At 35.6% G+C, this 14,777-nt stretch overlaps 3 protein-coding genes across 4 annotated transcripts; 1 reads left to right on the forward strand and 2 right to left on the reverse strand.

Moving 5' to 3' along the window:
• Window positions 1-237: 237 nt before the first annotated feature.
• On the reverse strand, window positions 238-2,928 carry LOC111887515 (uncharacterized). The gene is made up of 3 exons (XM_023883682.1): window positions 2,876-2,928; window positions 706-771; window positions 238-619 (listed from the first exon to the last, which is right to left on the reverse strand). Exons 1-3 carry the CDS (start codon window positions 2,926-2,928, stop codon window positions 238-240), a joined length of 501 nt encoding a protein of 166 aa, XP_023739450.1.
• A 221-nt stretch (window positions 2,929-3,149) lies between these two features.
• Window positions 3,150-5,205, forward strand: LOC111887527 (pentatricopeptide repeat-containing protein At1g31920). Its single transcript, XM_023883699.2, has one exon. It carries the CDS (start codon window positions 3,333-3,335, stop codon window positions 5,157-5,159), a length of 1,827 nt encoding a protein of 608 aa, XP_023739467.1. The 5' UTR covers window positions 3,150-3,332; the 3' UTR covers window positions 5,160-5,205.
• A 275-nt stretch (window positions 5,206-5,480) lies between these two features.
• LOC111887526 (phosphomevalonate kinase, peroxisomal) lies at window positions 5,481-10,060 on the reverse strand. 2 transcript variants are annotated; one of them, XM_023883697.2, is made up of 11 exons: window positions 9,904-10,060; window positions 9,514-9,547; window positions 9,274-9,424; window positions 9,075-9,169; window positions 8,851-8,960; window positions 8,698-8,750; window positions 8,107-8,472; window positions 7,426-7,530; window positions 7,101-7,328; window positions 6,909-7,031; window positions 5,481-5,904 (listed from the first exon to the last, which is right to left on the reverse strand). In XM_023883697.2, exons 2-11 carry the CDS (start codon window positions 9,519-9,521, stop codon window positions 5,638-5,640), a joined length of 1,506 nt encoding a protein of 501 aa, XP_023739465.1. In that variant the 5' UTR covers window positions 9,522-9,547; window positions 9,904-10,060; the 3' UTR covers window positions 5,481-5,637. The 2 variants fall into 2 exon arrangements, with proteins under 2 accessions (XP_023739465.1, XP_023739466.1); XM_023883698.3 differs by having other exon boundaries at window positions 9,514-9,542; window positions 9,904-10,046.
• Between the last annotated feature and the right edge of the window lie 4,717 nt (window positions 10,061-14,777).

Below are 14,777 nucleotides of genomic sequence, written 5' to 3' on the forward strand. Positions count from 1 at the left end.
ATTATTCCTTTTCTGGCCATGACCACGATTATTACCTTGTCCACGACCAGAATTATGGTTCTGATTTTGTCTTTGGTTTCGATTAAAATAGTCACGACCTTGTCCTCGACCACCACCACACCCTCGTCCACGTGTATTGTTTCGATGAGAATTGGTATTTGTAGCATTTGCTTCAGGAAGTGTTATTGATCCCGTTGGATGAGATTCAAGGTTTTTCATCAAGTGCTCATTGTTTTGCTATGCAATAAGCAGGCATGCATTCAGTTTAGAACATCTTGTGAACTTTTGCAATCGATATGGTTGCATCAAGGTAATGTTTTTTGCATGAAACGTGGAGTAAGTTTTCTCCAACATATCTTCATCAATAACTTCTTGTCCACAATACTTAAGTTGTGAACATATTCTGAATAAAGCTGAGCTGTATTCATTTACCTTCTTGAAGTCTTGAAACCTTAGTGTTCTCCATTCATCTCTAGCATTTGGAAGTATAAGTTTCTTTTGATGATCAAATCTTTCTTTCAAAAGATTCCAGATAATAATTGGATCAGTAACATCAAGATATTCAAATCTCAACATTTCATCAATATGTTTACAAAGGAAAACTTGTGTTTCACCTTGTCTTGTGACAAACAATTATTAAATTCATATATAGCATTTGAGATTTCCATGGATTCAAGATGCATTTTTACATCTATCATCCATAACACATAGTTTTTCCCACTAACTTCAAGTGTTGCAAACTCGAGCTTTGCAATGTTGGACATATTGTAACTATAAATTTTAAACAAAATAAAAAATTAAAATTAAAATCCATTTAAGAAATATTACACAAAAAAGAAGTGGTAAAGCTAACATTGCATACAAGCTTAAAAGTAGATGAAATTCTATATTATTTTCGATGTTAAGGATTTGGATGAAAAGTAACATGACTATTATAGTCATGATTATCACAAAATGATGAATCATCTTGAAGGTTAATTTCTTGAAATTGATTTGTTTGATAGAAGAGAGAAATATTTGTTGTGGGTAAAATAAGCAGGGTAAAGATGTTTATTTATAGTAAAAAATATAATCGTTCTTTTTTATGTTTATAATTGTTTTATATATATATATATATATATATATATATATATATATATATATATATATATATATATATATCCATTGTGTATATGTATATGTATTTTATAAATCATTTAATAAGACTTATAGCTAATACATAACTTTACTTGGTATAATTTTACTAATTAGAAACACAATAAATATTAGTAAATGTTTAAATAAATTATGAAGAGTATTTAAAATATAAATAAACAATGATATGTATAGATAAACGTTAGTATATATAAATAAAAGTTAGTTGTATAATTTAAATATTAGTATGCATAAATAAAAATTAGTTGCGTAATGTAAATATTAGTACGCATAAAAATTAGAATGCATAAAAAAAATTTAGGATATGAAATAAAAATCATTAGTAGTCCATAATGAATAAGTTTTAATAATTTGTTAGTATTTTTTTAATATGATGGTGGTTTTTATAAGTAATAATATTTTACTAAGTAATACAATTAAGATAAATGTGATTTCCACTTGTTTAATAATCTGGATTAAAGCTTTTCGGCCTGATGATGTGGTATAAATTATTTAATATAATTTAAACAAGATTAACAATACTAAACTCAAGTTTTAAGAAATAAGAAGAAAAAGATTTGGAGAAAATTTGATCCCTTGTAAAATGTATTTAAATTGGTGTGTCCCATTCTTTATAATAGATGATATTTAGAGTGCAAATCTTATTTTTCACATATGTATCTAACTAACTATAGGTATTGACACGTAACTAGCTATAGATATTAACTTTTACAAATGTACCAATTAGGCTAGGGGGTTTGGGTTTATACTCGGCAGTAGAGGCTACCTCCTTTGCTTTTGTTGCCTCAAGGGCCCAATCTTGGGTATTGCAAGACCATATCTTACGGGATATCGGTATACATGATATGGATTCTAATTATGATTGTGCCTTGGCAGCCCTTCGCAACAAGCTTCCAGATTTTGACCTTAACAATTTTACTACTAAAGACACCCCCCCTAAATCCCAGAATACACTGGCGAGTGCCCTTTTTCGTAAAATTGTCCAAGATATGGAAATGCATTTCGACATGACGGCTCGGCAGAAAGTGGTTTTCCAGTGCTTACGTGCACCACATGCTCAAGATTTTCTTCTGGCTATCCCTATTGATGGGCTTAGCCAACACATGTCTCCCGTGGAGTATCGTACTATTCTCAAATATCGGCTCATGATTCCCATTTTCCCAACTGACGAGATATGTCCTGTGTGTCGCAAGGCATGTTTGGACTTTTTTGGAGAGCATGCAGTTCACTGTAAAGAACTCACGGGGTTCAAATACAGGCACGATATGGTTAGGGATGTTTTGTTTGACATATTTAAGCGTGCCGGGGTTTCCGCTAAGAAAGAGACACCTGTTAATTTCTTGACTGACCCGACAGAAGGAAGGTCAACCCTCAGACCGGCTGATATTTTGATTTTTGGATGGGTCGGAGGGAAACACGCATGTGTTGATCTTACAGGGGTATCCCCTCTCGTGGGCCTAAGGGCTGGGGGTTTCACAGTGGGACATGCTGCTTTAAAAGCAGTCACAAGCAAAGTCACAAGCAAAGTCACAAGCAAAGTCACCAAACATGAGAGATCGTGCATGGAAAATCAACACGTGTTCATACCATTTGCATTTGATACGTTTGGTTTCCTCGCACCGGATGCGATAGAGCTTCTTACAAAAGTACAACGAATCATGTATAGTAATGTTATATCTCCTAGATCTTCAGATGTAGTTTTTAAAAGAATTAATTTTACCATTCAAAAAGGCTTAGTGGCACAGCTTGTTGTCCGTTTTCCATCTCACTCATGACAATTGAACTTTTAGTTTAAAAAAAAATTACAACAAATAATAAAAACAAAACCCCCCCAAAAAAAAAAAAAGTTTTTCGCTTAAGATATAAACTTCCTTTCTCGATCTATCACACTATCTCCAAAATAACTTTATAACATTTATACAAACAACAAAATGAGCTCTATCCATGTAGACCCCATTTCAAAAGCATTATCCTATCCGATATCCATTATCTACATGATAATGCCCCCTGCATAGTTTCTTTGGCTCAAACTTTCTCTCCATAACTTATGGATCAGACTCTCTCCCTCCAAGAAAAACTAGAAAATACTCATCAACAACTAGCAAATCTCTCTTTCTCTACCCACACTACACAAAAACACACATATATACACATACACACACACACAACACCCATTAATGGTTGGGATATCAATCCACCAAAATTTATTCTTACCAAACCCACAAGAACATCACCATCACCATCACCAAAAACCGATCGATTTCACTTCAAGAGAACAAGAATGCATCTATCTTCTCAAAAAATGCAAGAGCATGGAAGACTTAAAGCAATCTCATTCTCTAATCCTCAAACTCGGCTTACTTTCACGCTCTTTTTGCACATCCAATCTTATTTCCATTTCTGCCCTTTCTCACTTCGGCAGCATGGACTATGCATGCTCAATCTTCCACCAAATCGACTTCCCAAATTCGTTTCAATTCAACACCATGATAAGAGGCCACATTAAAGATACAAATCTTGATGAAGCTATCATCTTTTATAATCGAATGCTTGAAATGGGTATTCATCCAAACAACTTCACATACCCATCACTTCTCAAAGGGTGTTCTTATCTACAAAGACTTCAAGAAGGAATGCAACTTCATGGGCACGTTTTCAAGATTGGACTTCAAGATGATGTCTTCGTGCAAAACAGTTTGATAAATATGTACGGAAAGTGTCGCGAAATAACGAAATCGTGTACCCTTTTTAACCAAATGGATGATTTGGATAAAAGTTCGGCTACTTGGAGTGCAATTATTGGGGCCCACGTGAGTAAGGAAATGTGGGGTGAGTGTCTTGATATGTTTAGGGAGTTAAGTAGTCGAAAAGATTGGAGAGGTGAAGAGAGTGTTTTAGTTAGTGTTTTATCTTCTTGTATTAATCTAAATGCCTTAGATTTAGGAAGATCTACACATGGGTTTTTGATAAGAAACTTAAGTGGATTAAATGTGATTATCGAGACTACTTTACTAGATTTATACTTAAAATGTGGATCTTTGGAAACCGGGTTGTCCATATTTGAAAGAATGAAGATGAAGAACGAATGGTCTTATAGTGTCATGATTTCGGGGTTGGCGTTTCATGGTTATGGCATCGAAGCTTTGAGGGTATTTTCGGAAATGCGCGAAAAAGGATTCGAACCCGACGGGGTTGTTTACATTAGTGTCTTGACAGCGTGTAGTCACGTGGGACTTTTAAAAGACGGTTTTACCCTTTTTGAGAAGATGAAAGAAGACAAGATAGAGCCGACAATTGAACACTACGGGTGTTTAGTGGATGCCATGGGTAAAATGGGAAAAGTGACAGAAGCTTTCGAATTCATAAAGAAAATGCCAATGGAAGCAAATGAGGTGGTTTGGTATAGTCTTCTTGGAGCTTGTTGGGTTCATAAAGATCTTGAATTGGGAGAAAAGGTTGCAAAAAAGCTACTAGAATTGAATCCACAACAAACGAATGGTGTGTATGCTATGTTATCGAATATATACACAAAAAGTCAAAGATGGGAGCTTGTGAGTTTGACTCGAAGGGCATTGGTAAATCCATTGGTAAAAACTCATGGTTTTAGCTTTGTTGAGGTAAAAAGAAAGGTTTATAAGTTTGTTTCAAATGATACATTGTGGGCTAAATGTGAAGGGGTAAGTGATATGCTTTACCAAATGCAATGGCAGTTGAGATTTGAAGGGTATTTACCGGATTTATCAGAAGTTTTTCTTGATGTTGATGAAGATGAAAAGAGGGAAAGATTGAGTAGACATAGTCAAAAGTTGGCAATTGCTTTTGGGTTGATTCATACATCAAAAAGTTCATCAATTAGGATTGTTAGAAACATGAGAATGTGTAAGGATTGTCACGTTTATACGAAAATGATTTCATTGATCTATGAAAGAAGAATTGTAGTTAGGGATAGGAATAGGTTTCATTGTTTTGAAAATGGGGTATGTTCTTGTAAAGATTATTGGTAAGTTGATTTAGAGGTAAATGCAAGAAATAGCAACATAACTTTGTTTATTTTTGTGTATTGTAGCATCATATTTATATTTCTTTCTATTACATGGTTATACTTTCATTTTCTTTTATTAAAGCATTTTACTTTGAAAAAAATACCCAATCGTTGTATTGCGGTTTCAAAGTTTTTTCTTAAAAATACTTTGAAAAATCTAACCAATCATAACTTTTTTGTTTGGACATTATACTTGGTGAAAGTAGTTACGTATTTGGATGACATTGCTATTATTAGGTTTATTTTTAGTACACTGTTGTAATAGGAAAATACGAAAGTAGAATGCTACAAAGTTCATAACTCATCAATTTAATTTACGTATTACAACATTCGAAGAAAAATACAACAATAAACACCGACTTTATTCCTATAATACTCCGAAAACAATGTGATCATGTATTCCATCTAAATAAAGTAATCATGAAATTAAAAATACAATATCACACGATACTAATAGAAGAAATACCGGATGTGATTTGATTGGTTCGAGGATCAGCATTCTCTAAAGAAACACCACGAGGGTCTTCTCTCACTAGCAAAGCTAAAACATTGTGTGAGCTCCACGCTTTAGAAAGGTGTTGGCCGGAATCTCCTAACGTAACTGCAAATACCGCATCGAAACCTCCGGCTCCAGGAACTCCTGCCAACAAAACTCCGGGCATGTTCATTGTCGCGTCCAAAAGTTGAGTTTGTGATTCCGGTTCTATCTGTAAAACCAAAAGCAGTTTTTAGGCCCATCTCTTATGTATGTAGCACGTAGCAAAGGATGGGATGACTCTTGCGATTAGTCTATCTCGTGTGCCACTTAGTTTTTCTAATGAAATTGGAAAGCAAGAGATTAAGGCTATGTTTGGCGCGCCACAGCTAGTTGAAAAGATAGCTTATTTTTTGAGTTTTTTTTATGTTGTCGTGTTTGGTAAGCCAAAAAGTAGCTTATAAGCTAGCTTTTTAAAAAGCTACTTAGACTAGCTTTTTGAAAGCTTTTTAAAATTTTCCAAAAATACCCCCTAATTAATTATAGAAACACATTCATTTAAAATATCCTTTTATATATTTCAGCTAATTTTACCAAGCGCATTTTTTATTTAACAACTAGCTTTTTAGTTATCCGCTAGCTTTTTAGCTAGCACGCCAGACATAACCTAAGAATTCGAGAATACAAAGGGTGTTTGTATTAGGATATAACAGGTTGTACTGCGTTTGGCATGCATTTGACTGACGCTGAGATTGATGTCAGTGGGACAAAAATTGCAATTTTTTTTGTCCCGCCCTAATAAGTGAAACAAGGTGGGGCGTAGACTCGCTCTCGATCTCTCGTTTGTGCAAAAGACATAAATGCTCTCATCATCCTCATTATCAAAAATAGTCCTAGAAAGTTTGTCCAACACTGTCCTGTGCATATTCACAGGACAGGACCTGGACACGCTTTCCAGGGCTATTTTTGATGATGAGGTCATTTACGTCTTTTTCACGAACGAGAGATCGAGAGCGAGTCTACGTCCCTCCTTGTTTCACTTATTAGGATGAGACAAAAAAATTGCAATATTTTTTTGTCCCACTCACATCAATCTAAGTGTCAGTCCAATGCATGTCAAACGCAGTACAACCTGTTCTGTTGTCGGATGAAAAAGTACATGAAGTAACATGGTATACTTATATTTTATATTAAATAAAATTCGTTAATATTTAAAATATAAAAATGAGAATTTACAGGTATTCCTGCAGCCTTCCCCATCTCCCTCATGTGAAACCTGATGTTAAGCATGGCATCCCGAGCTCCAAATAATGTTTTCACAATTTCTTGACTTATCGTTTCACTTGCTTGCTCTCTCCACTATAAAACATTATGAGATCAAAAATATTTAAGAAAAAAAAAAAAAAAAATTTATGAAATATGAAGTACCTTTTCTGATTGATACATGCTGCAGTTGTAAATAACAGCTTTATACGTTTCCCAATATTCTTCTGCGAATTTGCTTAACAAATTTAATTGTGCTTCAAGTGTTGTATTTGCTTCTGACAATTGTTTCCATGTATTTGATGAGTTTTGAGGATCAGATTTCTGCCATTTTTTTACAGCACCAACCATTGATGGAGTTGATGATCCTCCAGTTCCTGGCTCACCTAGTAACTGTAAATATGGTTAAAATTTTATTGTTTTAACTTTTAAAAAAGTTAAAAATATATATGTGTAGATATGTAATCATGAAATAGCTTAAGTTATTTACCAGATTCATTAATGGTGGCAAGGAGAATTTGGTCTTTTCATGTTCCCATTTTCCCTTTAAGACATCAGACACAACTTCTTCTAGTGGTAGGGCTCTGATTACATTCTGAAACTCAAAAAGATAATGAATATTATTTTCAAAAAAAAAAATGTAACTTAATTACAGTCATGAGAATTTTTGTGCCATTCATTATTACACAAACAAGAACAGGTTATATTTATATTGTAATTTCATAAATGAGACAATAGATTATATTGTAAATTACATAAATGAGTAAATAACATTCATTATTGCACAAATAAAAATATATTTCATAGTTTTTCTTCAAATAAAATAGTAATCCAACTAAAACCATCATATTTTTTTTGTATCATTATAAATTACATAAATGACAGCAGGTTATAATTATATTGTATCTTTTTTCATCCCATTCCATACTAGAATGAATAAAAACACTACTTCTAGTTAACGAATGAAAATTAACAAAATGGAATGGAATCACATTCCTCCAAGAATTCCCATTCCATTCTACCATGGAATGGAATCACATTCCTCCAATCGTCCATTTCATTCCATAATGCAAAACAAACACATTCCAATCCTTCTCCCATTCCATCATCCCAAACACTTTCTTAAAAAGAGAGAGAGAGAGAGAGAGAGAGAGAGAGAGAGAGAGAGAACCTGAGCAGAAGAGATAACTTGTGGTGAAAATCTTACATAACGATGACTTCCATAAACAGCTGAACTAACATCAAATCCACTCCCAACTTTTCCTTGAGCAATACAGTGTGCCATTTGGGCTATAATATGCACCACATCAAGATTTTCTTGATATTGGGCCCCACTAGAAGATGAAAGATTAACAACTCCAAGGTAATTAAGTAAAGCAGCAACCACTGCTGTGGTCATGGCTGCAGAAGATCCCAACCCAGTTTTTGCAACTTCAGGCTTACAACTTTCTCCACTTGAAGAATTCAAAGTAATTGAAGAAAAAGGTGGTAGAGATGCCAGTGATTCCGGGGTTAGTGGAAGCCCACGTGCTTCAATCTGTATATTAAGTCACAAAACAATATTTTATTTTTACAGAAAAAAAAAAATGTTAGATCTTCAATTGGTAATACAAATACAATGTTAAAAGATATTAGCTGATCAGATTTGTAGAGATAGTTTGGTTGGATGTAACCGAATGACAAAAGAATAGGAATGGAATGGAAAGAGTCATTCCATTCCATCATCATGGTTGATTTGTATACAGTATAAAAGGAAGAGCACCTCATTGCGATAGGAATAAAAGTCATTGCCACCTAAAATTGTAATATCAAAACCTGTACATATAATAGCATGTTACACATAAATCCTCAAAAAGAAAAAACACCACTTAATATGAAATAATAAGTTAATAACAACTAGAGCATCAAAAATTACCTTTCAGAAGCAGTTTTTGAAGTGCATCCTTCTTGTCATTACCAAATGTTGCATATGCTGCTGCTACAGCATATTGCACTGCATATTCCACAAAAGGGTTCCTTGATTCACTGAGAAATACATACCAAAACTTGTTGATGATGCATATTGATCCACAAAGATTCCTAATATATATATGCTTAAATTATACTCCAATTAAGGTATTTGATGGATAATATACATGCCTGGAAGTGCATTGAAGAGTAAAATGCTTTAGTGACATTTTGTAGATAGCTTCTCTGCCCATTTGAGGAGAAGTTAACTTCAAATCTGTCCATGACTGAAAGATGAAAAATCATCATTGTTTTGTTAGATTGAGTGGGATTATAGAAGAAATGTGAAAGTTGAATGTAGGATCTTAGAGTTCAAGGGGAAAATACATACCCAAAGGCAACTGTTTGGCGTTAGTTCATCATAAATTGGCTTTACAATTGCATAAAAACGAGCATTTGTACTTAGTACAATCCCGGCATTTGGCCTCTCCAAAACTAGGTAACCTCCTGTGATCAGAACCTTCCCTGGAGCAGATGCAATTCTGAGAAAAAGAAGTGGAAATTTGGTCAAATATGGATTCGGATTACAATTGCTGAAGTTAACAATTTCAAGTAGAGATACAAGACTTACACTGCCATTATGTCTTGAATGTTCTCAATCTGAGCTGTTACAAATGAGAGTTTAGTCAGATAAATTGAAATCACAGATGCACACGACAATGGGAAGACATATGATTACGGATTTTCATGTGTTTAGTGAATCCAGAAATTTTCGAATGCAAAACCGACATGGAGGACTTGTTTTCAATTAGTTCAAACGAGTGGGTATTTTTTTTTCTGTAAATAAGTTCAAAATCTGTATCGATTTTCCATCCAGAAGTGATTAGAACTAAGAAGCTGTGTGAACTATTCTGGATCTTCAAATAGTTTCAAAAGCGATCACGAACTTCGTAAATTTTGTGATTACTACTGATGAGAGTAAGTGACCCGCGATTGCACAGAGAAGAGATGGAGTATTTACCTAGAAAAGCAGTTCGATAGTAGGGAAATGAGACAGTAGTACGTAGTCACTGTTGAAGCTTCGAAGTTTGGGAAGAAGTCTGCTATGGCGGTCTTTCGGAGGCGAATGATCCAAATGGATTTACCGTGTGTTTGGGCTTCGTGTTTCGATCTCTAACCAAATCAAACATTTTTAAGAAATGTGATATTGGTCCTTGTGGTATTCAAATAATTATGGATACAGTCTAAAAACTTTTCAACTTGTATGGAAGATACAAAACCAAGCTTTTTCCGTTTTTTAGTCCATTATGTATGTGTCCGTTTTCTTGGAACCGTTAGCACCATCACGTGCCCTCCATGTGAGGGAATTTTGTTTTTTTTTGCTTCCCAGCCTCCGTTTACACCATTTGAATTAATAAGTCTAGATTAGCAATAATGATCCAGACATACTTCACTCCTTCGTCTTCTTTCACACCTGCTTCATCAATCGAGACGTAAAAACCCTAACCATTGCTCGAGCTTCGATTATCGTCCATGCTATTGAAAATGTAGGGACTCATAAATCTTGGAGAAAATGTTAACATTTAGGAAGTGTATGGTAAGATGCTCTGTATTTGATGTTCATGTTTCAAACTTTGAAAAATTCTAACAATCGTCCCTTTCTGTTTTGAAGCTGGTTACCCCAACATATTCTCTATTGAACTTCATCATAGAGGGAGTAATATCGGGTACACTTATGGGCAAGTTAGGAACTTTGATGTTATCGACATTGATGAATTTTCTATGCATGAACTAAACTTGATGATGAGAGAATTAGGGTATGATGGTATTGAAATCATGTATTACCATCAATGTTCGCCTAATGAGGGTTTTGATTTTGGACTACGATCATTAGGTGATGATGTGTGTAATCTCTTACAGTATGTTACTCATAACAAACTCATAAAAGTGTACACAAAGCATGGACAAACGAACTTGCTTATATATTTTATGTCCCCAAAAGGTCCTATAAGGATTATATTAGAAGAGATTGACAATGAGGAACCTCCTAGACCCCCATCCCATGTAGTTGCTCATAAAGTGGTAACTTCAATCCATAATGAAGCTGATAAGGGTGACTTAAGGTTAGCATTAACCTTATACAAGTCAACAACACTTGAATTTAGTAGGTCTAAAGGTTAGAAACATAGTAAAGGGGATCATCTTGTAGTAAAAAACTTAACTTGGATTGGGAAGGTAGTTGTGAACAAACATTGGAAAGTGATGAAGTTGATATAGGTAAGGGTGTTGAGCCAATTCATCCTAAAGTTGTTATAGTAGATGAGAAAAAAAAAGTAAACCAAGAGATTGACTTGAATGAAGAACTTGGCATGAACAAATCCAATGGTGAGGGTGTGGAAGGATTTACAGATGAAGGGTATAGAGTTGTCATGTATAATGAACCTCAAGTAGCCAATGAAATTCAAACTAACATCCACATAGATGATGACTTAATGACAAACTTCAACCATTTGAGGTGTTTAAAGACCAAGATAGCATTCCATTTCATGGGTTTGAAGTCCAAGATAATATTCCTTTCAATAATAAGTGAAGATAAGAGGGTCCTGGTGATATGGAGTTTGAGAGTCAAAATAGTGAGGATGAAGATAATGAATTTATGATTGATGAGGACAACATCATTGAAGATGTTGAAGTTGACATGGAGGATTTCAACCTAAATATTGTCATAGAAGCAGAGTTTACTGGATATCACAGTTTGGGTGGTTAAAGAAATGACGAGTTTGGTCAAGAAGAGGATGTGGAGGTAATTGATAATGATGAGTGGGATTCACTAAATGATGACTCAGGGGATAACATGAAAAGAAGGAAAATGATCGAGGAGTTGGGGAAACAAAAGTTGTGTTCTGTTGGTGAGGTATATAATGTGGATATCATGTTGGTCAAAAATATAAAGACAAGAAAAATTGAAAAATAAAGTAGATTTCCATGCTTTAGAGACAAGAAGGAATATATCATTTACAAAAAATGAGAATAGTAGGTTAACATGTCACACCCCAAAACCGGAACGGCGGAAACGTTCTGGGGTGGATGACGTCATGTCAAGTATCACAACATATGCAGTATAGTAATCAAAGTACAATAGCCATTGCATTAATAATAATAGTTTTACATCGGTTACATGTTATAGTAATATCATAGTAATTACAGAACATAACATAGATGCAACTCAGTTCTAGGCTGGCTTCACAAAAGCTCCCGGTTGTACCTGTCTATTGCTGACCTGTGAATACAAGTTATTTTGAAAGCGAGTATCAACACTTTTATAAATGTCGGTGAGTTCATAAGTATTTAATGTCATTTGTATAAGTACGCATTTTATTTAAAATAACTTTATGAAAAGTAGTAGTTTAGAATCTACGGTGTATTAGCATCCTTTCCAAGAAAAATCTTATATTTTCTAAATAAAAGCAGTCTTCTACCAAGACTCGACAGAGTTATGTTTTAAAGAGTAATTTTTCCTTTAAATACTATCATTATCAAAATACGATATTTGACTTTAAAGAAAGTAGGAGAATATCACTAGTAAAATACTAGGGGAAAATAACATATGACTCAGCAGAAATACTGTTGACTAAGGCAAAAGAAATCATAGACTCCAGGAGAGTATCGAATGAATGATACACCTGGCTCAGTCTAACGAAAGGAAACACATACCCCAGACGGTATCAAATGTACGATACGGCTAGCAAGGTCTAAAACAAGAAACACAGACCCTAGACAGTATCAAATGAATGATACAGCTAGCAAGGTCTAAAACAAAGAAACACAGACCCCAGACAGTATCAAATGAACGATACAGCTAGCAAGGTCTAAAACAAAGGGTAATCCTAAGTGGGTTGTTTCAAGAATATAGTGTTAATTCTCTTTACCTTAAGGCCATGAATTATAAGGTAAACATAGAGACACTCGTAACCATACTGATTGACACTAGAGTACTTGACGCCCTGCAAGCGTCGGAATAAATGTGACATTTGTCACCCCTTGGCTTGGTAGACCGTGGACTCTAGCTAGCAGTCAGGGTGCGGGAGTGTCAGTCCCGTATAGATCTATACACACAATGCCCGCTCTCCCTCCAGGAGACTCTGGTTACCAACTTGACGACGGGGAGATCTGTGTCTTGAAGATGCATCTCGTATACTGAATTCTAATATAGGTATTGGACTAATGATAGAGACTCACAAATGAACTGGCTCCTTTGGAATTCTCGTATTAGAAAGAGTAAATAGAACTTCCTAACTATTCCTATAATAGTTACTAGTGTCTTTGGTCTATAAACGGTGCCCTTGCTACCCAAGGGAAATGAACTGGTCGATGGAAACCTTTATTTCTATACATGTATACATAATATATAACCAATGTTTGAACGACCTTCGGACGGATAACCGATACCCACCAGACCACATCCCAACGAGGAAAAGGAAATACGGCGAACTAGCCTTCCTAAGTCTTTCAAACATTATTTATATAACTATACAAATATAGGCGTGCATTTAACGAAAGATCTATAAATGATGGATGGAAGGATGCCCTTGCTATCCAAGGGAAGTGAACTGATCGATGAAAACCTTTATGTCTATACGTGTATACATGATATATAACTAATGTTTAAACGACCTTCGGATGGATAACTGATACCCACCAGACCACATCCCAACGAGGAAAAGGAAATAGGGCGGACTAGCCGTCCTAAGTCTTTTAAACATTATTTATATGTAACACCGAAAATTTCAAACAATTTTTCATTTAAAAATAATCGTTTAATTCTTAGAAACACTTGTTTAAAATCTCATTCACAATCGGATTACAAAAAAACATGACTCCATTTCACTTGTATAGAAAACGAGGATCCTCAAAACATGACTCTTTCTCTGGTGTGTACAATCAAGGCGGTGCCGTCCCGTGATACTGAAAGAAACCTGCACACAACATAAAACAAAACACTGTAAGCACGAAGCTTAGTGAGTTCCCCAGAATACCACACACAACACACATTAGCCACTCGAGGCTATAACTCTTTGGGTCCGTACACCCAAGCTCTATGAACCCTCAGGTTCTAACTTTGGGAACCTTCCGGTTCCAACTCTATAATCATGCACAGCATAAATCACATAGACATCATGCAGTACAACACATAGCATACACATAACATACATACTCTGACACATAACTCTGATTACCTACTCAAGGTAAAGTATAGTGAGAAGACTCACCTGGCAAGCAGAAAGCAGATATCCCCACACTTGAGTCTCGAACTCGCCGCTGCCTAACACGTAAGGCATATACTCTCATGAATATAACTCTCGAGACTAGAATCAACCCTCTCATGGCACCCTCTTAAGGGTAAAAGACCATTTTACCCCTCTCTTGGCCCAAAGGCCACATCGCTGACCAAGCCCTAAAAGTCAACGGTCAACTCTTGGTCAAAGTCAAAGTCCTCAGTCCAAGTCAACCCTCCTGGTTGACCCTGCTCGCCGAGTCAACCCGTCGACTCATCGAGTCCCCATGCTCAGAACTTCCCCAATCCGCGACTCAACTCGTCGAGTCACCCCGAGACTTGCCGAGTTCCACAACTCTGAGTCCACTGGCACACAACTCACCGTGTCATCCCTTGACTCGCCGATTCTCAACTCGACCAGAAGATATTGGGACTCTTCGACAAGACTCGCCGAGTCCAACAACAGACTCACCGAGTCTAAGGCTATCTTCAACCTACTCGCCGAGTTGTTCATACAACTCGCCGAGTTCCAGACCATCTTCATCCAACCCGCCGAGTTGTTCTTCCAACTCGTCGAGTTCGAGCTCATCTTCAAGCAACTCGTCGAGTCCACCCATGTG

This window comes from Lactuca sativa, chromosome 6, assembly GCF_002870075.4.
Source record: "Lactuca sativa cultivar Salinas chromosome 6, Lsat_Salinas_v11, whole genome shotgun sequence".
Classification (NCBI taxonomy): domain Eukaryota; kingdom Viridiplantae; phylum Streptophyta; class Magnoliopsida; order Asterales; family Asteraceae; genus Lactuca; species Lactuca sativa.

Excerpts from the sequence above, each read along its gene's own strand:
- LOC111887515 (XM_023883682.1), bottom strand. The coding sequence starts at position 2,928 with ATGAGTGAGATGGAAAACGGACAACAAGCTGTGCCACTAAGCCTTTTT. Across the intron at positions 772-2,875 it reads CCACTAAGCCTTTTTGAATG|TTACAATATGTCCAACATTG; the intron begins GTAAAATTAATT and ends TAAAATTTATAG. Across the intron at positions 620-705 it reads GTTAGTGGGAAAAACTATGT|ACAAGGTGAAACACAAGTTT; the intron begins GTTATGGATGAT and ends GTTTGTCACAAG.
- LOC111887527 (XM_023883699.2), top strand. The coding sequence starts at position 3,333 with ATGGTTGGGATATCAATCCACCAAAATTTATTCTTACCAAACCCACAA.
- LOC111887526 (XM_023883697.2), bottom strand. Across the intron at positions 8,751-8,850 it reads TCAAAAACTGCTTCTGAAAG|GTTTTGATATTACAATTTTA; the intron begins GTAATTTTTGAT and ends TTATATGTACAG. Across the intron at positions 5,905-6,908 it reads GGAAGGCTGCAGGAATACCT|ATAGAACCGGAATCACAAAC; the intron begins GTAAATTCTCAT and ends TTGGTTTTACAG.